At 42.7% G+C, this 24,668-nt stretch overlaps 2 protein-coding genes across 6 annotated transcripts in view; one reads left to right on the forward strand and one right to left on the reverse strand.

The window, feature by feature from the left end:
* GALM (galactose mutarotase) overlaps positions 1-7,465 on the forward strand; it is a 37,176-nt gene extending 29,711 nt beyond the window's left edge. For all 3 annotated transcript variants that reach the window (XM_075596414.1, XM_075596412.1, XM_075596415.1), the window contains exons 7-9: positions 957-1,098; positions 4,906-5,080; positions 6,882-7,465. In XM_075596414.1, the coding sequence (XP_075452529.1) occupies positions 957-1,098; positions 4,906-5,080; positions 6,882-6,959 (395 nt within the window). In that variant the 3' untranslated portion in view covers positions 6,960-7,465. The remainder of the gene's footprint in view (positions 1-956; positions 1,099-4,905; positions 5,081-6,881) is intronic.
* An 11,143-nt stretch (positions 7,466-18,608) lies between these two features.
* On the reverse strand, positions 18,609-24,464 carry SRSF7 (serine and arginine rich splicing factor 7). 3 transcript variants are annotated; one of them, XM_075596417.1, is made up of 9 exons: positions 24,347-24,464; positions 23,558-23,738; positions 22,803-22,955; positions 21,231-21,308; positions 20,974-21,075; positions 20,797-20,844; positions 19,997-20,056; positions 19,504-19,539; positions 18,609-19,318 (listed from the first exon to the last, which is right to left on the reverse strand). In XM_075596417.1, exons 1-9 carry the CDS (start codon positions 24,432-24,434, stop codon positions 19,255-19,257), a joined length of 810 nt encoding a protein of 269 aa, XP_075452532.1. In that variant the 5' UTR covers positions 24,435-24,464; the 3' UTR covers positions 18,609-19,254. The 3 variants fall into 3 exon arrangements, with proteins under 3 accessions (XP_075452532.1, XP_075452533.1, XP_075452534.1); XM_075596418.1 differs by lacking the exon at positions 19,997-20,056; XM_075596419.1 differs by lacking the exon at positions 19,997-20,056 and having other exon boundaries at positions 22,779-22,955.
* Positions 24,465-24,668: the final 204 nt, after the last annotated feature.

The following is a 24,668-nucleotide window of genomic DNA, read 5'->3' on the forward strand; positions in this document are numbered from 1 at the left end:
AAGGAACCAGGAAGCAGCGTGCGTGTCAGCGCGGACGTCCAACCCGGGAAAGGGGAAGTGACGTCAATCGAGGACGCAGGGAGCAGCGAGGTCGCGACAAACTACAGACTGTGATACCGTTTATCCAATGCCCAATTTATGCTGACTACATGTAAGCCTCCATTTTATTTATGAGCCGATAAATCTGTTTATAGTCTGCACTATTGGTTCTTTTCCTCTGTTTGAGCTCCTGAAGGTTCCTGTATACTACCCCTGGAAGAACTTGCCACTGTGTGGATCTTGCCTATTATTCTGCTCCACTTGTGAGTAGAATACCTACTGATCACTTTATTTTTCACCTTTATTATCAAATTTGCACTATGTTATTTTTCTTTATTTCATGGCAGCTGGCTGGCTCCCCTACTGTTGAGAACACCAAATATATCTATATATGTAAGTCTCCTCCGCAAGCGCCGCCCGCTCAGCGCCAGCGGGACTTAGCCTAAGGTTCACCAAGCTCTGCAAAGAAGAAGCAGTGGGAGGAAGAATATCTGGATATTTGCAGCTGGTTCCAGACAACTATGGGTGCATGGGTCCTGAAGATAATAAATGAAGAATTTTTCTCTGTTACTGTTCAAAAGTATTTCAACGCTTTGCCAATCACTTGATACTTAAGAGTACTAAACTTTACTGCATTTTTTTGCCTTCCTTTTTTATTTATTCTGCAGCACCCCAGATACATCTGCATGTGCTTTTTAAGTTTATAGTGAGTCTATACTCGTTCCCTTTCCAGTAAATACATGTATTGCTGCCTAATAATCAAACTTGTGTCATATAATGTCCAGAGAAATGTAAAAATATACAGCATCATGTTGTTATGACGACCACTTGGCTGTACGGCGTTCTTCTAAATAATTTTTAAAAAAAATACTTTTTAGAGGGATTTCACTATTTCCGTGTTCTGATTATTCTTCTAGGAGAAGTGGCCTCAGTTAAGGGGACTTGTTTTGAATTGAGGAAGCCAGTACAACTTGGAAGTCAGATAAACGAGTTCCGTATAGACGGCTTCGACCACAACTTTTGCTTGGGCGTGACAAAGGAACAGCAGTATTGTGCAAGGTAACTTCTTATCATTACGGTTTATGACATGCACATGACCTCCATTCAGAGTCACTTATTACAATGCTTTTGTAGGCACTTGGCAGCCTGCACTGCTACATGCATACTACATAGCAGCTGTCATGCATACTGTATGTAGCAGGCTTTGGTGTTCTGTCTGGTGCATGACTGTAGCATTCTGCATTATCACAGCTGTTGAATCATAAGGAAACTCTGTTATTCTCTGAGTTATTTGGAGATATATATATATATATATATATATATATATATATATATATTATTATTTTTTGTGAGATGCAAAAATAGATCTGACCTGAGCGAAAACATGAAATGTAAGGTTTTTTTTTTTTCTTGGATTGGCTACTCATTAGTCACGTGGGCAGTCCCCGCCCCCCGCCCCCGAACCCATAGCGCACCTACCACGAAAAAATATATTTTAGCACCCAAATTTTACTTAACTGTTTTCTTATTGTGATACAGAAAAAAACATTACAATGCAACCTGTTTATTTTTATATTTTCAACAAAAGACATGTGTGCCTGCGTGAGTAGGTGGGTGAATGGCTGTGGGTGGATGGGTGAATGACGGTGGGTGGATGGGTGAGTGACGGTGGGTGAATGACAGTGGGTGGGTAGGTAGGTGAATGAATGACGGTGGGTGGGTGAATGAATGACAGTGGGTGGGCGAATGACAGTGGGTTGGTGGGTGGGCGAATGACAGTGGGTTGGTGGGTGGGCGAATGACAGTGGGTTGGTGGGTGGGCGAATGACAGTGGGTTGGTGGGTGGGCGAATGACAGTGGGTTGGTGGGTGGGCGAATGACAGTGGGTTGGTGGGTGGGCGAATGACAGTGGGTTGGTGGGTGGGCGAATGACAGTGGGTTGGTGGGTGGGCGAATGACAGTGGGTTGGTGGGTGGGCGAATGACAGTGGGTTGGTGGGTGGGCGAATGACAGTGGGTTGGTGGGTGGGCGAATGACAGTGGGTTGGTGGGTGGGCGAATGACAGTGGGTTGGTGGGTGGGCGAATGACAGTGGGTTGGTGGGTGGGCGAATGACAGTGGGTTGGTGGGTGGGCGAATGACAGTGGGTTGGTGGGTGGGCGAATGACAGTGGGTTGGTGGGTGGGCGAATGACAGTGGGTTGGTGGGTGGGCGAATGACAGTGGGTTGGTGGGTGGGCGAATGACAGTGGGTTGGTGGGTGGGCAAATGACAGTGGGTTGGTGGGTGGGCGAATGACAGTGGGTTGGTGGGTGGGCGAATGACAGTGGGTTGGTGGGTGGGCGAATGACAGTGGGTTGGTGGGTGGGCGAATGACAGTGGGTTGGTGGGTGGGCGAATGACAGTGGGTGGGTGGGGGAATGACAGAGGGTGGGGGAATGACAGTGGGTGGGTGGGTGGGGGAATGACAGTGGGTTGGGCGAATGACAGTGGGTTTGTGGGTGGTCGAATGACAGTGGGTTGGTGGGTGGGCGAATGACAGTGGGTGGGGGAATGACAGTGGGTTGGTGGGTGGGGGAATGACAGTAGGGTGGGGGAATGACAGTGGGTGGGTGGGGGAATGATAGTGGGTGTGGGCGAATGACAGTGGGTGGGTGGGCGAATGACAGTGGGTGGGCGAATGAGTGGGTGGGCGAATGACAGTGGGTGGGCGAGACTGATGGGCTAATCCCGTGGCTGTTGCCCGGGGCAGGAGACGCGCGTGGGGGATGTTGGGTTGGGGCTCGCGCGGGGGAAGTTAGGTTGGCGCCAGGGCCATCTTAACAACATTAGGGGCCCCCAGGCAAAGCAGTGCACAGGGCCCTGCCTACACAATCACTCACATGAATAAAAATGTAAATTAACGATTTGTTAACGAATAGTTAATGTCCCCTGAATATCTAGTTTACAATTTATTCTGACATCTTACTGTTACAGGGTTATTCATAAAACAATCTTTTATATAACTTTTACAATACCTCACAAGAGAAACATCACTTTGCAAGCTATAACTGCAGTACAGTGAAAAAAACTCAACCACCCCCATATATGTATTAAATATACCCCCACCACCCCCATATATGTATTAAATATACCCCCACCACCCCAATACATATAAAATATAACCCCACCACCCCATACATATAAAAATATGCCCCCACCACCCTAATACATATAAAATATACCCCCACCACCCCAATACATATAAAATATACCCCCACCACCCCAATACATATTAAATATACCCCCCCACCACCATACATATTAAATATACCCCCACCACCACCATACATATTAAATATACCCCCACCACCCCCATATATATATTAAATATACTCCTACCACCCCAATACATATTAAATATACCCCCACCACCCCCATATATATATATTAAATATACTCCTACCACCCCAATACATATTAAATATACCCCCACCACCCCCATATATCTATTAAATATACTCCTACCACCCCAATACATATTAAATATACCCCACCACCCCCATATATATATTAAATATACTCCTACCACCCCAATACATATTAAATATACCCTCACCTCCCCCCACATTGTCTTTACCTTATCTCCTGCAGGACAGACAGCACAGGAATATGTCCCTGACCCGCCGGGGTGTGGGCTCCACCCCTCCACCTCCTCTGGTTGGCTGTCCTCTCCTCTAATCAGGGACAGCACACCAGTCCTCCTTGCTCTGCCCAGCCACCGTCCCGGCCCTCCCTCTCACTGCCTCCGCCCTCTCAGCACTTGGCGCACGCAGGGGAATCCCATGGCACATCCCCTCCGTCCCACGTTGGGAGCCGAGGGGTGGGAGCGGGGGATGAGCGAGCGGGCGGGCGGGCCCACAGGCAGCAGGACGAATACCCTGCGCATATGCGCATGCCTAAGAATCGTCGCCATTTAAAATATATATATTTTTTTTAACGGGCATGGCCGGGCCCCCCTGACTCACGGGGCCTGGGACGCCAGTGCCCTCTGCCCCCCCCCTGTTGGCGGCCCTGACAACAACTTTGGAAAATGCTAATTGTTTCAGAATTGATTTTTCTGCTTCTTTCTTTCCATGTTTATTAATAGATCTTGATATAAATAGTGCCAGCTATTGGTGATCTTGGGTGAGTAATGTTATCTTCCTGTGTCTCGTCCACAAAGAGATAGCAAAATCTTCAACCACCCACCTCTCAAATAAACTGGTTAAATTGTTTGTTCTTGTATAGCGCTGCTAGTTTTTACATAGCGCTTTACAGAGCCTTTTTTTTTTGCAGACAGTCTCTGCCCTGTGGAGTTTATAATCTATGTTTTTTGGTGCCTGATGCACAGGGAGGTAAAGTGATTTGCCCAAGGTCACCGGGAATTGAACCAGGTTCCCAGTGTCTTTACTCTCTGAGCCGCTCCTTCTCCCTTCTCCTTCTGTTTAGTCTTCAGCACTATAAAACAAACACAAATGAATAATGTCGACAGCTCTGCAGAAGTCGCTTTGCAGAAGGTCAATGTGTCTGCAGTGTCCGTATGTGAGAATTGTCTATTGTGTACTTATATTACATGTGCTGCATGGCACTATCTTTTATGCTTTATAGAATGTGCACAGCTCCTATATTGTTTCAGAATGAACAAGCAATTGTTGGCCTTGAAATATATCTTCAGTAATCTTCTTGGGTTCAATTTTTACATTACTGCCTATGGGTCCTTTGCATTCTATAAGTATAATGACCTCAGCTTTGAGGTATGGTAGTGAGACTCAGCGGAACACAAAGGTTTCTAGTAACATGTAGGTTTGTATTGCAGAGCCTGTTGTAAAGGAAATCTCTGTTTTCAGGGTCTGTCATAAGCCCAGTGGTAGGGTGCTTACTGTCAGTACAACTCAGCCAGGGGTCCAATTTTATACAGCTAACTTCTTGGATGGATCTCTGAAGGGCAAAGGAGGTACCGTGTATCCTAAACATTCTGCATTTTGCTTGGAGACACAAGCCTGGCCAGATGCTGTCAATAAGGTAAATATCTTCACTGTAAGTAGAATTCAGTGCAATCCCTAATGCTGATCTTGAATCCAAATCGTATCTTCTAAACAGCTCTGGAATTTTCAGAGCTGAGAATTCTATTTACCACTCCAGATTGGTTAATGCTCAGCAACTAAATTGATAAGTACAGCAGTAAAGAATTCAGCAACATACATCTGGAATCATTTTTATCACAACCTTTTTTTTCAATGTTGCTAGTTGAATGAAAGGGGCAAACTCACTGGACCTCAATTCCTTTTGTTTTTGAGTTTCTCTGTTCCCTTGCTCAGCACTTCTTAGCCTTTTCTTGAAATACCATTATTGCCAACTCCATGTAATTGTAGTCCAGTCCTAGTTCTGTTTCCATTTTCCTATAAAAATTGGGCTTTGTTGTGTCCCAGCATGCAATGTAATTAAACAGGAAAGCAAGGACTGTTTCAATATTTATTGATGACGAATTCTGGGTAGTAATACTGAAATACAATTGAGATATAAAGTCACAGGGTAAAAAAAAAAAAAAAAGTACATTTAACTTAAATATTATATTAATATCATGTCATTCTTTTTTGTGAGATGACGACAACCTGTGTGTAAATCATCAATTCCCAATGTTAAATTATAAGTTTGGTTTCTTCTTTTGCACACTCCAAAGCCACGTTTTCTAGCACTGAAGACAACCCCAATCTATATTCTATTTGCTCAACTCTCTCTAAATTTAAATATCTCCCTCTAGGACTTCATTTAACTCATCCAATTTTTGAGGTGAAGTCCCACTTGGGCCAAAATCGGCTAACGGCACTGAGGTAAAAGTCTGGGTCATTATGGCTTCAAAAAGCCCATGCTTATAAATATTTTTTAAATGAATTTACAAACATGGAAACACTCTAGTGTGATGAGCCTGTGGTGGTCTAAAGACTCAGACGGCACAGCTGGGACAAAACCAGTGCAAGCAAAAAACGCACCAAAGGAATCGTATGGAAAGTGAACTCAACCTCACACCCCTCCCCCCCCCCCCGCCTTCCCATTAAGGAGTGGCGAGCTCCGTGTTTACCGGGCAAACTGGAGGATTCAGTATGGCCGCAGGATCAGGGCTCGCTCCCGCGGCTAATAGAACCGCTGTGATGAGATGGGGAGATGATATTGCGGCATTACCATTTCAAAAATCAAGAATCAAGTTTAGAAAGAAACAGTTTTTTGACGTTGCAATAAAATATTGTTCACTCCATATGAGGAACCACCCAATTTATGGTCTGAGAACGGTATTTGAGTTAGACTGTATTTTACATTCAGGGTCTCATTGACTAAACTTTGGTACCTCCATTCAAGTCCATGTTGTTACTGCCTATTAAAATGCTATTGGGGGTTAGTGAATCTGGCTTTCAATGCTTAAACAAATTAGATACCTTTGCAAAAATTGGGGTCCATTTTCTGAAATGAAGATAGCTCTGCGCCCTTGCAATGCAATTTTTACAACTACAGTTCAATTCCCATACAACGCTGTGCTTGGGGTCCAAAGAATCACATCGCGTTATAAGCGGAATGCATTAGAAATAATGTACAATTGTATGCATTGTACAATAAAGTATTTAAGATACCAATAATCGTGTTGTAAAGTATTCATAAATACAAAAATTGGGAGCAACACTTGCATCGCGTTATAAGCGGATTCGCGTTATAACGGGGTTGAGCTGTACATTTAAACTCTAAATCAGGCAAATTGTAAGTGTAGAACTGTAAAAATGTATACATTACTTGCCATAGTCCGCTCTGTTATATATTTCCCTCTTATTTCCAGCCACAATTCCCCAGCTCTCTTATGCACCCTGGAGAGGAGTATAACCAGACGACTTGCTTTGAGTTTTCTGTGCTATAAAACGAGGCCAGTGCAACAGTAGGAAGCTTATCTACATCGTGTTCACCTGGAGAATTCCGGAGCAGAAGCACTGAAGGCTAAAGTTGCAAGAATTGCTTACAATAAAGTCAACATACTGTTAAACATCAATACAAAGTTTCCAAACATTCGTATAACAGAGCAATACATTTTTTTTTTTTAAACCATCTGCATTCATGCACATGGTAGTTCATAATTGATACTGCTTTCACTCAGTGGCTGGGGCCTATGAGGGGATAAGGCTGTTGGTGAGCATTTTTATTATTTTAGATGCAAATTTCTTTATAATATAAACACGCTGCTGTGTTTTACAATAAATGATTGTATCGGTGGCGAGGATAAAAATAGAAAAATTGTGAGCTGTACACTTAACAAAAGGGAGCCCTTGTAAAATTGCTAACAAAAGTTACCTCTTCATAACAAAAGTTATAGTGTAAATGATGACACTATTTTGTATATTTCTTCATTAAAGCATCAATCCCCTATAATGATTTTAGTTTTTTGAAGTGAAACTTCTTTAGTGACATTCATGTGTTTACTGGACTGGGACTCGGGCTACAAGCGGTGAGCCGCCGAACAAGCCCTCTCCGTGAGCCGCCGAACAAGCCCTCTCCGTGAGCCGCCGAACAAGCCCTCTCCGTGAGCCGCCGACAGTGAGAGCTGCCCAGCAGACAGTGAGCCGTCGCCGCGCACATCCCCCCCAGTGCACACCCTTTCTGCTCCGCCGGGGGAGAGTGGGAGCTGCTCCGGTGGGGGACTCAGACAGCCCCCCCGGGTAATCAGAGAAACAAGCGGCATTAATCAATATAGACTATCCATTACATTGTGTATGAGGAATGCTGTCTCCATTGAGGAAGCTGCCTTTATTAGAGGTTAAATCCAAATATAAATATATATAATATATATATATATAAAAATATATATATTCACATACACACACTCCCAATGTATTCATAGTATTTCTGAACAGATACACAAACCTAACATTTTCAGGGCTTCAAGCACCTTAATGTACACACAAAAAAAAAACGGGATTGCTGCTTTTACATTTCAGGTCCATTTAGTTGATGGGTACACAGATCTGAAGGAGCTTGGAGCCCGGAAATATTATACTTCTGTACCTGCTCTGAAATACTATGAATACATCGGAGTAAGCTTTTTTTTTTGCAACATTTTTGCCTGCTTTTCAGCTTTTGTTTGTGTGCATTAAATGGATCCTCTAGGGGACGTTTTGATCAAAAAGAGCACAGAACTTTCATCCAGTACAAAGACTGATCTAAAAGAGTGGGTAACCTCAAATGCCACCACACATTTTTCCCCGCACAATCTCAGAATCCACTGGCATGAACGACTTGTTAAAGGTTTGCTACTGCTGTCAGGGAGACTGTTGCTTTATCAGCTCCCAGAAGCCCCTGCTTGTCTAGCGTCATTGTTTATTCTAGCTGTTTGCTGTCCCAAGGGTTAATAAACAAGTTGTATTAGTACTGTAAGTGTTAGCGGAGTGAACAGGCCAACAAATGGAAAATGCACAAACTGGTGTATTCTGCAACTCTAGTCTTGGCTACACACACACCCATTAAGTATATAATTAAGTAGCTTGTCTGTTTTGTAGGACGAAAAAGGTTTTCATACTGGGATATCAGAAAGCTAAATGGCTTACCCGAATCCTTTAGTGTCTTCTAACAAAGTCCTGAATTGTGCCAGCTAAATTGACTGTGTAAGACCACGATCCTCACTTTAGTGTGAGGCCTCCAGAATCATCTCCCTTAAGCCTTCACTCAAGTCCCCGGCAGATGACAAGCAACCAAGCTATATATGGTACAAATAAAATATAGACTGCAATTGGAGGTTGTTCCATATCAACCTACTGCCATTCTGTCCTGCCTATAGGGAAGTAACTCAGTGGCGTAACTTCAGTGCAAGGAGCCCCCGGGCATTTCACTTACCTGCCGACCCTCAGTGTCATGATGTTGCTACATCACGTGATGGCGTGTTGTTATTGCAACATGACTCTGCATTGCCATGTGATGCTGCGATATCTATGGAGTGTGTGTGTTAGTTATCATGGAACTCCAGTGTGGTATATCTTCAAATAATGTGGGTCTCTTAAGGCACCAAAATCAAATACCTGGTATTCAATGACGCTGTGCATGGTGGGTGCGACAGAGCGGCTGTATCCAGAGACGACAATATAATTTGTTTTACATGCAACGACCACATCACGTGACTGTTGTGCGCACCGCTGCCGGAACCAGAATCGCGGCCTTACACTTGACTGCTGCAAAAGGATGGGGGGGAGGGGTTTAAAGGAAATGCACCATATTTATCAAAGTGGAAATCAAATTTCAATGGGATTCAAATTGATTCTATTTGTTCCCTAAATGATGCCACTTTTTTTTGTAGCTAGACTAATAAACAGACAAAAATGAATGATATATTCAGGAATGTAACACGAGCGCCACCTAGTAGGAAGGCATGTTGAAATAAAGTGAACCCACTTAAAGTCGCTCCAAGAACAATTGAGCCGACCTTTCTTAGGCTAAATGTATGCCGATTTAACATTTTAAGTGTAATTTTTAAATGCGTGACCGTTAACTTTTTCATGGTGAACATGCTTTGGAGGGGAAAAAGTGACGATATTAATCTGAGAATCGTCAACGAATTGTGTTTGCGTTGTCCATTCTTTGAACAATGTTGGCTTAATTACTATACAAACACATACAGTAATAGGTAGGTGTGATACAGGTGTAGTAAGACTTACTGCCACTGTGAAAAGGTGAGAATTGAAATCTGTGTACTTTGTTGTCCGCGAATGAGCCCAGGCTCGGCTACCATCAGTTGGAATAATTATTTGTGCGGTTATTTATGTTGGTTTAGGTCAGTATGTGTGGCTTGCGATGGGTACACTGAATATCTTCGCCTATGATACTCGGCTGCTAGAAGGGGGGGGAGCACAGATTGCAAATGGCGGGTATTTGCACTTGGTATTTTGCAGCACTGAGAATAGTAAGTCTTGCTACATCTGTACTGTACAGTACTCATCTAAATTTAGTATAGGTTGAACTTGATGGACGCGTCTTTTTTCAACCTCATCTACTATGTAACTATGTAGTATTTAACACGGTTTTGTTCCAAACATGCTTTAGAATTTATTTATTGCAGATAGCGTGTTGCTCATGTTACAGTATCTGTGTCCTTGCAGGAACCCCACAGGTTTCTCAATACAAGATACAATGTAGAAATGTCTCACTTTAAACACTGCCTTTATTTGTTTAATGACTTGGTACTTTTCATCAGACGTGCTCTACACTGTAGCAGTTTCACACCTTTCTCAAATCACTATGCATTAAACAAATTTGTCTAATTCTGTTTCTACATGGCATTTACTAAACCATGGTCTTTTAGTTTAACATTTTCGCCAAAGTGTTGTAAGCCCCTGAACCACTACACGGCAGACCACATCTCAAGGGTCCCTAACACTAATATAAATTCTTAATAACCTGTGCATTGCCAGGAAGAATGATTTATAATAAATCTGTCAAAATTAGTTGCATAGTGTAATGGGAGAGGGGGTGTGGCCTGGTATTAAAGGGGTTACACCCCATTTGGCCACCCCCAGCTCTCACTTGGGAAGCAAGGGGTTAACTGGACTGCGGTCCAGTAATGTGTTTTTACCCTGCTTCAGAATCCAAATGTATATTCCCCTGTAAAAATGTATTGTTTCTGTTCCAGTGTTTGCACCAACACATACACTAGGATTGATGCGGGAGGGAAAGGGTTAAGGTTAACTTAGTGTTTATAGCCCTTTGTCCCATTTTCCCGCCTTTTCAGACTCCAGTTTGCAGCCTCCCATAGGTCGCCATTGCAGCTCCATTCCAATGGCAGATCTGGCGGTTTTGGACCTATTTCCAGCGAAGACCAGCAGGTGGCGTCCGAGAGGAGGAGCGGCGGTTTCCTTTGTTAGTCAATGGGTCCATTGACTTCAATGGGGATTCCTCGACGCCGACCTCCAGGAACAGGTTGGCAGCCATCCAAACCGCAGACCGAAAGAGCGGAAACATTTTCTAAAAGAGAGCTTTGATCACTGTTAGTTCAAGTTCAACGACAAGAGGCGTGGGAAACTTAGGTTCTAGGGCACCCCGAAATAAAATTCTTGTTGCCCCTAGCCCCTAGGAGCCCCCACACACGACCCCCATCGAGTCCGGGAATGAGGGACCCCCGTAAAGGGTCGCGCTCATGAAGAGGGTCGCTCCATTGACTTTAATGGCGGAGCGGAGGTCCCATTGACTCCAATGGCGGTGCGCGCCCATGCATTGCCTATGGCGGCGCCGGCCATTGATTCCAATGGAGAAAAGCCACGTGATGTTAAAACGGCTAAGTCCGAAACTGTAAAAAGGGTAAATCCATATCTCCGGTTCTGGAAGGACCAGAGGGCTGGGATTTGGGTCACATGTAGCCACGGTTCCAGCATGAATGCATGGCCACTTCCAACCCTCTTCCGACCAACCAGACGGAGTATGGGCAACTGTAAAGGTTGGTGGTTTTTCCCATAGACTACAATGGCGGAGTTTCCCCATTGAAAGTCTATGGCGGCGGAACCCATTGACTTCAACGGCGGAGTTGCTCCATTAAAAGCCTATGGCGGCGGAGCACATTGATTTCAATGGGAAAGAGTGAAAAGCAGAGATTTATTCTTTAGCGGAGAATCCTGCATTAAAGTAATAAGAGTTTTAAACTGTATTTGTGTATCTCCGGTTCTGTGGGTCGCAGAGGGCTGAAACTTGGCCACAATGGAGAGTCACTTCCGGCATGAAGAACTGGCAAGTATCAGCCCACTGGGCCCAGCAGAACGGATTATTTTAATATGTGAAGGTATTAAACTATGAAGTGTACCTTTTCCGAACCGATCACTACAATCTGCTCCCACCCGAATACTTGCCCCAATACCATTAACAGTACGGACCAACCAACTCCGAAAACGAGGTCAACCTACATGCCAACAACATGATCGAGTTGAAACTGCGTGCAGCGCAACCCTTTCATCATCAACTCATACAACTTCTACAACGGGTTTCTGCAACCCAATTTTCAGCCTGTGGATAATCAAGGTAAATATACGTTTACATAGGAGTTGGCATACCCAAATAAGCTGCATATGCTTTCCATAGAACACCCATGCACCTACATTCAAAGACCCACATGTGTTCCATAGAACTTTAATCATTTATCTTATCGATTATTAATAAGTAAAAATCTCACAGTTATTTGACAGAATGAAACTAAACAAGAGACAGCCCGAACTATATCAGTCGACACATAGAGATTACTATAATTATATAATATGGGGGTTAAAACTGAAATAAAAACATAACTGCAATTGGCTCTTGGGTATTGAGTGCTTTCAGTGATGTGAGATTTGGCCACAATAATGACCCAGCTTGTGTACAGTATCTACTGCATCGACAAAGGGTGGACACAGTATTCCGCTCCCCCACTCTCAAGGTCTCTTCCTGTTCGCAAATAAAGATGCCCGCAGCAAAATACCAGTGACTAAGGTTCCATCTAATTTTTCAGCCTTTTGTTCATGTAAAGGCAAAACCCACCCTCCTCTTACATTCAAATTCAAAGACATGCATATGCATGCCATAGACACGCATGCGCATAAAGAAAATATGCACACCGTACCATAAGCCATTATTTCTACGTGTTCAAGTATCGACAAAGTTATTCGGTCTAATATTTTCTACTTTTTTAATATATTAATCAAAGTAGGCACAGAAACATATACAATATTATACTTGTATACTTAAAAACAAAAGAGCGCACGTTCCAGGAATGGGTTATTAATATTGTTTATAAGCACATATAGAAACCCACAGGATAAAAAACACACAATATTAAAAAAAGTATATCAGTAGCAATAATAAATATCAATCTTTAAAAAACAAAAAAAAACAAAAAAAAAACAGATTTTGGTATACTGCCGACATGAATGAGTAGCTAGCAAGCCTGTGAAGTTAATTGTACTGTATAATGTTAGAGTCCTGTGTCCGTAAAAAGCCTTATAAGAGGCCAACCCATATCTTGTTGCAGTAGGAAGACAACAGGTATTCCACAGATGTGGTACAGATGTGCCTTGTTGTGAAACCCTTCTTGTATTTGTGTCTTATCACAATGCTTGTTTGTTTGTTAATTACTTTGGTTATGGCTGATATTCAGAATGTACTGAAACACTAATTAATGTGAATTATACAGGTAAAGGTATACGCCTACTTTTGACTCCTTAAAACAGTAGACAACCAATCATCAACTTAGCCCCGCCCAACACCAAATGCTGCCCCTTACATAAATTATCACATAAACTGTATTGCCACACTCACTGATCTTCATCAGAACTAACTCCTGTACTTTCAGATATCTTGTGTTTGAACAATGGATATATTAATCTTCTACGGCCACAAGAATCATCTTAGCTAAGAGCCTAGGGCTTGTTTTATAGTTGGCGCCTTCGCGAGTGCTAATGCTCGTGCACTTGAATCATACTTTTTGTGTGTATGGTCTGTGTTCAGCAACAGCTGGGCGTGGCTATGATGTGAACGGGTAGGCGTGACCATGACGTCATACCCTGCTTCACACACAACATATACATGTGTGTATATTTACATATAGATTTAAAAAAAAAAATCTAAATGTAGGATTGTGTGCAGAATTGGATTCAATGTCTGACTTGAGGAAATATAATTTTGGCGCCAATGAAATTGCAGCCTTACTGTGATTGGTTAATAGAGTATGACGTGCAATGGCAGCAGGGTGAAAAGACAATTTTCATGTCTTTCCTTTGATCTGCCAGGTCAAACACTCACTGCCGTACGTGCATCTGAAGTATAGAACATCAGGTTTAACACAGTCAATGATAATTGACGCGCGCTTGCTCACTATATTACAGCTCTAGGAAAGCAAAACTTGCCTGCTGCACCAACTCTACCTGAGACCCACAAAAACAAAAAGGATGAAGAGGGGAAAGAAAACAAAGCAGCACCCAAAACTCCAAAAGTGAAGAATACGGGACCCATGTGAAGATCACTATATCCCTTGGCTATGTATCTATGCAACCTGCTTCTGCACCAGATACCCCAATCCCCATCGCCCCCCAGCTCACCTTGCCCCGGAACCAGCTCAGCCCATGCTGACCTCACCCCGGCTCCATCTCAGCCTAAATCGTATTAACCCCCACCAAAGCAAAGCACTCCAGCAGCATTGCTGCAAATGGCAACTTGGTCAGACGCAGTTTGACAATTTTGAGTGAATTTGCAATTTTGAATTATGATCCCCCTGTACCACAGCATCCGGAGCAGAGATGGGACAGACAGGACACACTGGAAGGAAAACCGGACTTGATTTTAGAGGATGGACTAAATGACAAGAGGCATGGCTGGGCTCTATTCTAGGCCAACAGCAGCATGAGAGCAAGAGATCTAGCAGACCACCTGACCCGTATCTCCATACCAAACCCAGCTGGTGCTCAACATCGAAGAGGAAACTGTGGTTATGAACCCCTGTGATGCAGGGACAGATAGAAAAAACAAATAAGTGCGCACTAAAATATATACTTAATACAAAGTGTTAATTGTGATGTCAATTTAAATTAAAAAAAACCACACCCCACCATGTGGAAAAGGTAAATAAATATATACCAATGTAGATGAGCGTCTGCTGCTGTGTAAAGGGTAGCCCAAGACCCTAGAATCTAGTAACAAAAAAATAAACAAAGCGCACAACACTCATCGTGAAAAATGTAATAAACTATGTTTATATATAAGGTGTTTCAAGGTTATGCGTACATCAAGGTAGATTAATCAAGCATAGAGCCACAGAGTGGCAGTTACCAGCGTCTGCAACCAGGAACAACCAGAGCTTCACTCTCCTTTCCACCTACAGGTAGGTGAAATGCCAGATAATTGATGACTCTGCCACAGTCTCAATGTCCTGTAAATAGCGTCAATGCGCTTAGTGGATCCTGGGGAGTGGTTGTCCTATGCTCGCAAGTAGTACACAGGTTCCTCTGCAGAGCTCGCTGTGTTTCCCGATCAGTCAGGCAGCGTGACGGCGTGGTCCCGCGGGCCCTTCTGTGACGTGAAGAAGTGGCCTGTTGAGCTACGAAACGCAGCGTAGGAGAGATACCATTCAACCTATATATTTTTATTCATGTTCCAAGGTGTATTTTATTGTTTAATCCTTGTTTTCATCATCTTTTTGATATTTGCAGCAGGCTAATAAACATCAACCGCGATAATGAATAATAAAGGTAATGTATGCATTCAATTGTCAATACCTGGACTGCTCATGTGTTCCATACAGTTCGCATGCACAGAAATTCCATGATATGCATGCACAGAACCAGATTCGATAGAACATGCATGCACAGAAATTGGACATATTCTAAATTGGTGGTAGTGTAATTTAGGGGTGTGCTCTTTTCCCCGTGCACCCCCCCTGCCTGGTGTCCTCCCCTTATTACCTTGTCTCCGGCGTCAAATGACATTGAGTTGCCGAAGACAAGGTAAGGGAAATTGCCGAGACCTCACGCGCTCCCCAGGCATTTAATTTAAATGCCTTGGGGTTAGAGCACTGGGCTTCTGCAACCTCCCCCTCCCCCCCCCCCCCCCCTTTAGAATTTGCCCCTCTGGTTTAATTCATAATTTGCTTCTTGAGTATTAATAAATTATAGGCTAAAGCTGTAAAATTCCAGGCATAATTGAAAGCCCTGCTCTCTGATTGAATAATGCCTGGAATTTTAACCATTCAGTAATGCCCGGAATTTTTGCAGCTTGCAATGTGTTTATTTCCAGCCAATCAGCTTTCAGAACAGTTCTGAGACAGGGCAGGGGATTGGCCAGATAGCAGCAGGCAGTGACTCCTCCCCCTCCCTCCTTGAACAGAGCTTCATTTTGAGTTGAGGAGTGAGTGTTTGCAGCTACACAAAGTAAGTGGCTGGCTGCAGTTTGTTTGGAGCTGTAGTGCTGCAGTGTAGGTGTACACAGGGGGCGGCAGTGTGTGGATATAGATAGCTGCAGTGTAAGCGCATATAGGAGGCGCTTTAAGGTATTTACCATTTTATTTAAAAAAAAAAAAAATCTATATAACTATACAAAAGTGCATACATAATTTATAAAAAAAAAAAAGCCTACATTTAGCCCATAATCCCCTCAGAACAAGGCATTACTGGCCAATAATGCCCTGGCTACGTTAAAGGCCCTCGGCGCAATTCTTCCAGCCAGGGCATTATTGGCCAGTAATGCCCTGTTCTGAGGGGATTATTACTTAAACACTTACAATTATTTAACAGGTTTAACTGCATAGGAACCATCCCAAAGATGGTGGTTGAAGATTGAAATAACTGTTTCTCTGAACTGTCATTTACTGTAATAATAAAAATTCATACTTTACTCATCTGAAGTTTTATGGGGAATGTGGTGTTACAATGAAATAAATGATATATCATGGGAATAAGGGATGGGTTACATTGCATTTAAAGACACTGGTGCCATCTATCATTACTGCAGAGTACTACGACCAACACAAATTCTATTTTTTTTTTTGCAGTCACGGTCACCCCGCAAAACAAATAATTGCTGGGGATTCAGACATGGCTTCACAGTGGCAGTAAGTATTACTACATCTGTATGGCAGTGGACCTGAAAAAAAACAAAAACACACACAAAAAAAAAGCAAGTTATAGTTTAACATTATCTTAAGTGGGATTGTCCCTTTAACATGCACCGACCGCTCAGCCATGTTTCATACAGTATTACACTTTAATGCTGTAATTGAATATGCAAATATTCAACATATAGACAGCTTAATCTACTTATTAAAAAGCTTCAAACCATCTCTATTTATTCAAGATAAAATAAATGTAAGCTCAGTCTAAATTTCAAGTTGCTTTACCACATGAGAAATAGTGAACTAATGTATTATGCCCTAATGCCATGAACAAAGTGTGCAATTGCAGTGCAACCCATTGAAATGAACAAAAAAAGGGACACGTACTGTATTCTTTCTACACTACAATCCTATAACTATAGCAGCAGTGCCAATGGTGCCTTAAAACAGGGGTGCACAAACTTTCCTTAATGCGCCGTCTCGCAATCCCCCCTCCCCCGGCGTGAAAAGACAGAGTAATGTGACCCACGGCGTCATTTGCCGCCGGTTGCCATGGAGACGTGTCACTGGAAACAAGAAGTTAGAGGCCTTGAGCGATACCCGGCATTTATTTTAAAAAATCACACCCCTGCTTTAACAGATGATTTATAATTAATCATGTTCCAACTACATATATACAAACTGCAGTAATGGATTTCTAGAACAAGGCTCCTTCACACCACTTATTGCAAGCCCATGTTTACTGTAAAACATTTTATAAATAAAATATAAAGGAAGTAACACATTGAGAGTTACCTCTCGTTTAAGTATGTCCTTGCCATAGTTATGATGACAAATATATCGTTAACGGTAACAGGCCTGGGCTCCACCATTGTATTTCTTTCCAGATCTGTACAATCCTCTTGTTTGTCTAGAAATCCTTCAATACACAGGCCAATGTTAATGAGCAGATAGGGAAAACTCACATTAATTTTTATACTCTTACCTGTTGAATAGTGCGACCGAGCGACTATACAGATGACTGGGTTGCAGAGGGAAGGGGGAATAGAAGGACCCTTCCATTTCCCGATTATCAAATGTAAAAAATAAAAGCTTCTATTAAATTCATTTTGTTAAAATTTAGACCGTGGTTTGTTGCTGGTAAATTGAACATTAAACAACTTGATACAGAAACTGTACAGTTATGAACATTGCTTCTTACACAAGCCCAGAGTCCCTATGATTGAAGTCAATACATTTATTAAATCAAATATTTGCCAATATTGATGAACCATCTCAACAGGTCACTTCACAAAAAACATAGAACAGATACCATTCATAGGTCATAACTCTTTGCCCAGGACATACTTGAAAACAAGAGGTAACAATTATGTACGGGTAAAAAAACATTTTATAAATAAATACTGTTCCTTTATATCTTGGCACTCCAACACCATAACCTGGAGTTACCATCAATGCCAATTATATGCTAGTTAGCCATTACGTCAGAAATTGAACATTAACGTAGCAACAAATTAGGTCAGATTGAGAAATCAGAAAACTGTACACACAAAAAAAACAAAACAGGCTTTATAGGGGCAAGTAATGAGAAAGCAGAACAGGTGTCTTGTCTGAGCAGTAGGGGATGTCAATGTTGTGTATTTTCTAGTTAAAGCTGGTACAGAGATTGATTAAAGCTGAAGGAAGGGATAGATACAGAGTGGCATTTGGCAGTGCATAATCTAACAATGTGCAAGACGTAATAGTCATGATGCACCCACAAATGTGTGGGATGGAAACCTGCCCAAAAGCCGTAGTATTAACAAGACAGGTGTATTTAAGCGAGACTTGATTTAAGTCTCTTTAAATTAAAATTGATAGATTTGCTTCATGTGTAAAAAGTGTGTCATTCAGGCTATAATGCCTGGTAACAAAAAAATAAGTTGTACTATAAACAATACTACTAGAAAAGCACAAGTCCAGACACTGTTCAAATGGAAACATACTTCAATTTATTAAGTACATATCACATCTAGAACGCTGAAGTTGAAAAACAATTTGAAAAGACAAATTTTTAAAGCTCTTTAGGAATAGAATACAGGGACAAGAATCTTAAGCACTTTTAATATGCCTATAAATGACCTTGCTCTGATGTAGAGATCTTGTCCCCAACGTTGTGCCTTTAATCAGTGAAAGGATGAAACGGCATATAAAAAAGTAGTCTAATCCCTTAACCAAGAGCAAAGTTACTCCAACAGGGAAGGTGTTAGAACACAACTAACCATCCAGATATGTGCATCAGGCATGTATTGTATATACAAGCAGTTCTACTCCTGAGGGGGGAAAAAATAATAAAAAAATAAAAGTTGCTCTCACCCATGTCTACATACATTGCAATGCTTTCTGCAAAATATAATGGTATGGGGACTTACTAGTCATGAGAAGCCATTCATATACAAGCACACCCTCTAATTTTAAGATACAAAAGTCCCTCTTTCAGATGACAAGATATTACATGTGTACGCTAGCCTACTGAAGTGACGTTACAAAGTTTAAAACAAGCCCGAAATGATTTAAAGGCTGAAAAAATTGTTTATTTTAGATGTCCCAACAATCCCCTTAATGTAAACAAAAATTATTCATCTATCCATTCTTTTTTCGGGCTTATGCTCCCTCGTATGCTTCTGGATGGTGAACGACTGCAAGAAACAAAGATTGACATGAGGAACAAATAGTGATCAGAAATAACTATTTAGTAAAAAGGAACTTGAAAGGTTACTGTATATGGCCCCAGATGGGCTTGTTCCCAAGGGATTCATTGACAGCCAAAGATGCAGTCATTGCTGTACAAGAGTGGTGGGAAAGAGAAACCCACACAACTTACCTTCTTTTTATAGATGGCGATCTGGACTTTGATTTACTATCAGACAAGAAACAAAAAAAGGTCAGTGAACAGCCAGACTAGAACAACCACTGAACAAAATGGGTTCTTTTAGGAGCAGGGGTGAGCAAACTTCTGTTCACGCCCCCGTCTGCTCCCCCTCCCCCCCACCCCCAGTCCTTATCTGCTCTCTGGCTTCGGCAGCAACATATGAAGTCACAATGTCATGTGATGGTGCGTTGCCATTTGAGCCGCATTTTCATGGCGACGCACCCGAGAGCAGGTAAGAGAAGTTAAAGGCCTCACCCAGCATTTAATTTAAATGCCTTGGGGAAGGGTGCAGGCTTCTGTAACGGAAGTGCCCCCCCAATGAAAATATCAACCCCCCCCCCCCCCCTGCACACCCGTTTTAGAGCAACATTATCCAACACAAGCCAGTTTCTTTCAGGGTGCACAACAAGGACACTCAGCATAGTGACAGACATGGGGTACATACAAATTTATGTCTGGTGCTTCTAAGCTGCCCAACAGTCTTTTAAAAGATGCAGCACCAACACTGGGGAAGAAAATAAATAAATAAATAAAATAGTAATGACAGTGAGCTTTAGATTTTTAAACTACACAGGATTCGAGATGGGCAACATTCAAATCCACTGCAGACTTGCCATTTCCTTTCATTTACAGACAGGTCGTTAAAAAACAAACAAAATTACCCCCGTCCCACGAAAAACCACAGACCGGTTCAGATAGCCAAATCTGCAATAGGATATATTATGGGAGTATATAATTAGGGGTGCCACCTCAAATCTAAGCCATTGTGTTGTAGGCAGAGTTTGGCAAAGCCTGTTGCTTTTCACACTGCTGATTGAGGGGTGGATAGGATGTTTTTGGGACCTGTAGTACTACTGCATATACTCCCTAATTACAGTACTACAGGTCCCAAAAACATCCTATCCCTTCCCTCAATCAGCAGTGTGAAAAAACAGAGCGGAAGTGGGAGCGACAAAATGGATGCACAGATTCAAATGTCACAGAATGGATTACTATTAAATCAGCCAGGATATTTCAAAATATCTGCACACTGATTCTGATGAATCTGCTCAGATCTAGGAGCACCCAATCTGCAGATTGTGGATTGATTTGTACCCAAATCCACTGCTTGTCACTATGCCGGTTTGCACATCTCTACATAGTGAATTATTAGTTTTATGGAGCTGTAATACAGACAACTGAATTAAGATTGCCCTCTTTACTCATCAACCCAAAGTATTTTAAAGAGTTACATTAACGTCTTACCGGCTCCTTGGACGTGATGGTGACCTGGACCTCGATCGGGATCTCGTCCTTAAATGCAATATGAAGATATTGTCAAATCAAACACTTCACAGGGGGCAGAACCACAGTGGACCAACAACGTGTATTAAGTCACTTGCACACTGGATGTTGTGTCAACAGGGAATTTGTAGCACTTACCTGGATCTTTTCACAGAAACAGATCTGGATCTGCGTGGGCTGCCAGACCTGGACCGGCGAGGAGAGGCGGATCTTGACCTGCGTGGAGAAGGAGACCGGGATCTGAAAAAAAATAAAAATGATATAAAATCAGTTTGTGATTAAAGGATGAACACCAATGCAATGTAGAATTCATGGACAGACCTCACCAGTCTAATGTGGTTGTTTTGGCATTTCTGCCAACATGAGAAAGTGTATATTTTCCAATTGAAACTCACCTCCTCCCACGGCTTCTGCTGCGTGAACGAGAATATCTTCTTCCTCCACGGGACCGTGAGTGAGACCGAGACCTAGACCTGAACAGTTGAAAACCAAAGTTATTTTCAGTTCAAAATGCCAATTTCAACACGGTAAGCTGTATTACCAGGCAGACATTTAGCAGTGTCTGAACAATCAGGAAGCCTATTAGCCATGAACAGATTTAATACCTAGGAGAAACAGGTTAAAAAGGAGATCAATCTTACATTAACATTAAATATTCAATGTAAAAATAAGACACTATAATTTGTAGGTAAAATAAACCTTGCAAGTCTGCAGGTCGACCCTCTTTGGCCCAAGGTCTAGAAGATCTAGACGGTCTAGAAGGATCTACCAGCCGATCGCTGCATCTACTGTAGGTTCTTCAATCTAACGACGATCAAACTGACAGCCAAATGAGCCGGGTGAGGCTTGATTGACGTATGAAGGTTTTTCTAGGTGGGAATGTGGTCAATCTGGTGTTCTTTTCTAAACCGGAGGGGAGCCCCAATTGTAAGCCAATTTTACTCATACGGCGATCACCGTAGGTCAAAGTTTCTGGCCTCTACTGAATCTAGGTGTAGAAGGCTCGAGGGAATCTGGCCTCTTATGCTGATCACCTCAAGGTCTAGCAGAATCTTAATGTCGGATTTGCAAGGCGCCTCAGAAATCTTAAGGCTCGTGACAGTCTGAATCAAACGAAGAAACCTGTAAGGTTTTGACCAGGTTGATTATTAATATTTCAACATGTGAAAAGTAATTACACAAGCCATAAAGCACCGGGAAAAAAAACAAAACAAATAAATAAACAGCAGTCCACCCTTAAATTTGTTGCTATAACACAAGTGTTTCATGCTGGGCATTTCAGCAATTGCCATCACACACTGCAGCACCCAGAGAGCAGTGCTCCAGTTAATAAATTAAGCACAAGTAATGCCATATCCTTTTAGGGCTTGTTCTTAAAAATTATTAAAGTTAACTTGGAATTTTCTACTATAACACTTGGTCTGCAGGCACTTACATGCGACTAAAGCAGATATTGTACCCACATTTTAATGGTTCAATTTTTAGAACATAGTTTGTGCTTTGGTGGTTCAGAAAATAGTTTCACTCCCGTCTAAAGTAACCTGCCAATGTTAAAATTAAATCTCTGGAACTGCTGTTTAAAGGGGCAGTTCCCCTATTTTCTTTTTACATCGGTGGAAAGCAGGTTTTTTTTGGAGCTCAACAGTGTTGGCTTCAGCTCTGGAGTCCCAAGGATACTTAGCGGGGGAAAGTGTCGCATTTAACATCCCCTGCAGGGGAAACAAAAAAGTGTGCTTCAATAGCAATAGAAGTAACTTGCGGCACCTTTCCGAGTATGTATCCCAGGAACTGAAATATATAGCCTAGGCACTTTAATTCCCACCTATATCAAAAGAAGCATGGGGGGCTGTGCCTTTAAAACCAGCGTTCTTTACCCACTATACCCAACTAAGCTCTCTAAAAATGAAAGTTAAGTTATCCCCCCTCCCAATAAATAAAGATACCTGCTCCTTCTATGTCTACTATACCTCTGACAGTCATATGCATAATGACCCTTTTCACCACACTCATAACATCTGTCACTCGGATCAAAGGGACGTCGCGCCGGTGGTCTATCATATCGGGATCGTCGAGGCATGCCGGTCGACAGCTCTACACGAACTCTGGATCCACAGATCACTCTAGGAAAAGATTGAATTAATCACTTTCAATGTATAAAATGGACAGAGTTTTATAAAGCCCATAAGTCCTACCCAATACCAACATAAGTCAGTAGACCAACCACATTGTGTACATTTGAAACACAAGATAGTATGTAGTCCTTCTAATATTTCAACATGGTACACAATGACTAAAGGTGTGGTTTTACTTGCATTTAATCTCATCCTGCAATTGATTGGTGCATAATGTCTGGTTGAAGCGTGAATTAAAAAATGTTTTACTCTTCCAATACAGCGTTGCAGTACACAGGAGAAGGAGCGGCTCAGTGAGTAAAGACACTGACTGGCACTGAGTCAATTCCCAGAGTCGGCTCCTTGTGACCTTGGGCAAGTCACTTCATCTCCCTGTGCCTCAGGCACTAAAAACATAAGATTGTAAGCTCCCCGGGCCAGGACCTGTGCCTGCAAAATGTCTCTGGAAAGCGCTACGTAAAACTAGCAGCGCTATACAAGAACATGCTATTATTATTATAATCATCACAGAAACTCCCCCAAATAATGCAACCTTGCAAACGATGTTCAATCCACTGTACTAGTAGTCATGTTATTTTCATTATACTTACTTTCCATCTAATCCCCGTACAGCATCTTCAGCATCTCTTGTGTCTTCAAACTCAACGAACGCAAACCCAGGGGGGTTTCTTGCAATCCACACCGTGCGCAAGGGCCCATAGTAACTGAACGCTCGCTCCAGCTCTCCTTTGCCAGCGCCAGTCCCTAGGTTACCAACATACACCTTCGCCTCTGAAGAAGAAGGGAGAAGAGTCAAGTACACATCATAAAGGCAGATCACGGAGGATAGTCCATTGAAAAGCCAAATCTAACTATAACTAAAGATGTATCCAAGGCGATTCAGCGCTATTCAGATTTGTCCAATAAAGACATCTATAGAAATACCCCCCCATCCCATCCATATAACAGGAAATACAACTATGATTATATTTCGCTAGTTGGCAGCAAAACTTTGGGATTTTAACACGGTGATGAGCAAAGGGGGTAACACCTCGTGTACATAGTTACTTTAGCCAGGGTCACATGCTTCACATAATGCGTGTACACAAACAAGCGTGTCTGCGGGACAAATACCCGCTCACCCTATATAAAAAGGATAAATAACAGCGATTAAGTGGACATGGTAAGAGCAGCTCAGTCGCCATTAACCGCTTGCGCTTCACAGGCACAAAGCGCCCAGACACGTGACCCGGGCACACTACAAAATGGCGGCCGGTACTCCCCGCGCCACAAGCAACCGGAACGGCGGGCGGAGTACATCTGCCTCACCGGGTCATTCGCCGTTTATTTTTTTGTTAATCGCATTGACCCGGCTGGAGGGGCTCAATGAGCACACTTACCTCCTCCGTATCGCCCATAACGCGACATGTTTCCACCTCCAGCACGCTTCCTCCCAAATCGGGATCCCAACGGTTGACTGGGGCGCATGCGCGTCGACCCGCCTTTTATAGGGGGAGCCAACGGTCGGGCGCGCGCTTGCAGGAAGGCAGCGGATTGGTTGGAAGCGAGCGTGTGGGGGTGGGAGCGGGAAGGGACGTTGGTTTCCATAGTGACGCAGCCCTCTCCAGTCAACCTAACCAGTGCGCACAGGCCATCGTGACCTCATAATATTGTCACTTAGCTGCTTTGTTGTTGTAATAAAGTCTTAATCGGAGTAGGAAT

The sequence above is a fragment of the Ascaphus truei genome, chromosome 4 (genome assembly GCF_040206685.1).
Source record: "Ascaphus truei isolate aAscTru1 chromosome 4, aAscTru1.hap1, whole genome shotgun sequence".
Taxonomy (NCBI): domain Eukaryota; kingdom Metazoa; phylum Chordata; class Amphibia; order Anura; family Ascaphidae; genus Ascaphus; species Ascaphus truei.

What these genes read in the sequence shown, in the direction of transcription:
- SRSF7 (XM_075596417.1), bottom strand. Translation starts at nt 24,434, where the DNA reads ATGCGCCCCAGTCAACCGTTGGGATCCCGATTTGGGAGGAAGCGTGCT. An exon ending in TATGCATATGACTGTCAGAG is followed by an intron (nt 21,309 to 22,802) that starts GTATAGTAGACA and finishes TCAACTGTTCAG; the next exon opens with GTCTAGGTCTCGGTCTCACT. An exon ending in CCATCACGTCCAAGGAGCCG is followed by an intron (nt 20,057 to 20,796) that starts GTAAGACGTTAA and finishes TTTCTTCCCCAG; the next exon opens with TGTTGGTGCTGCATCTTTTA.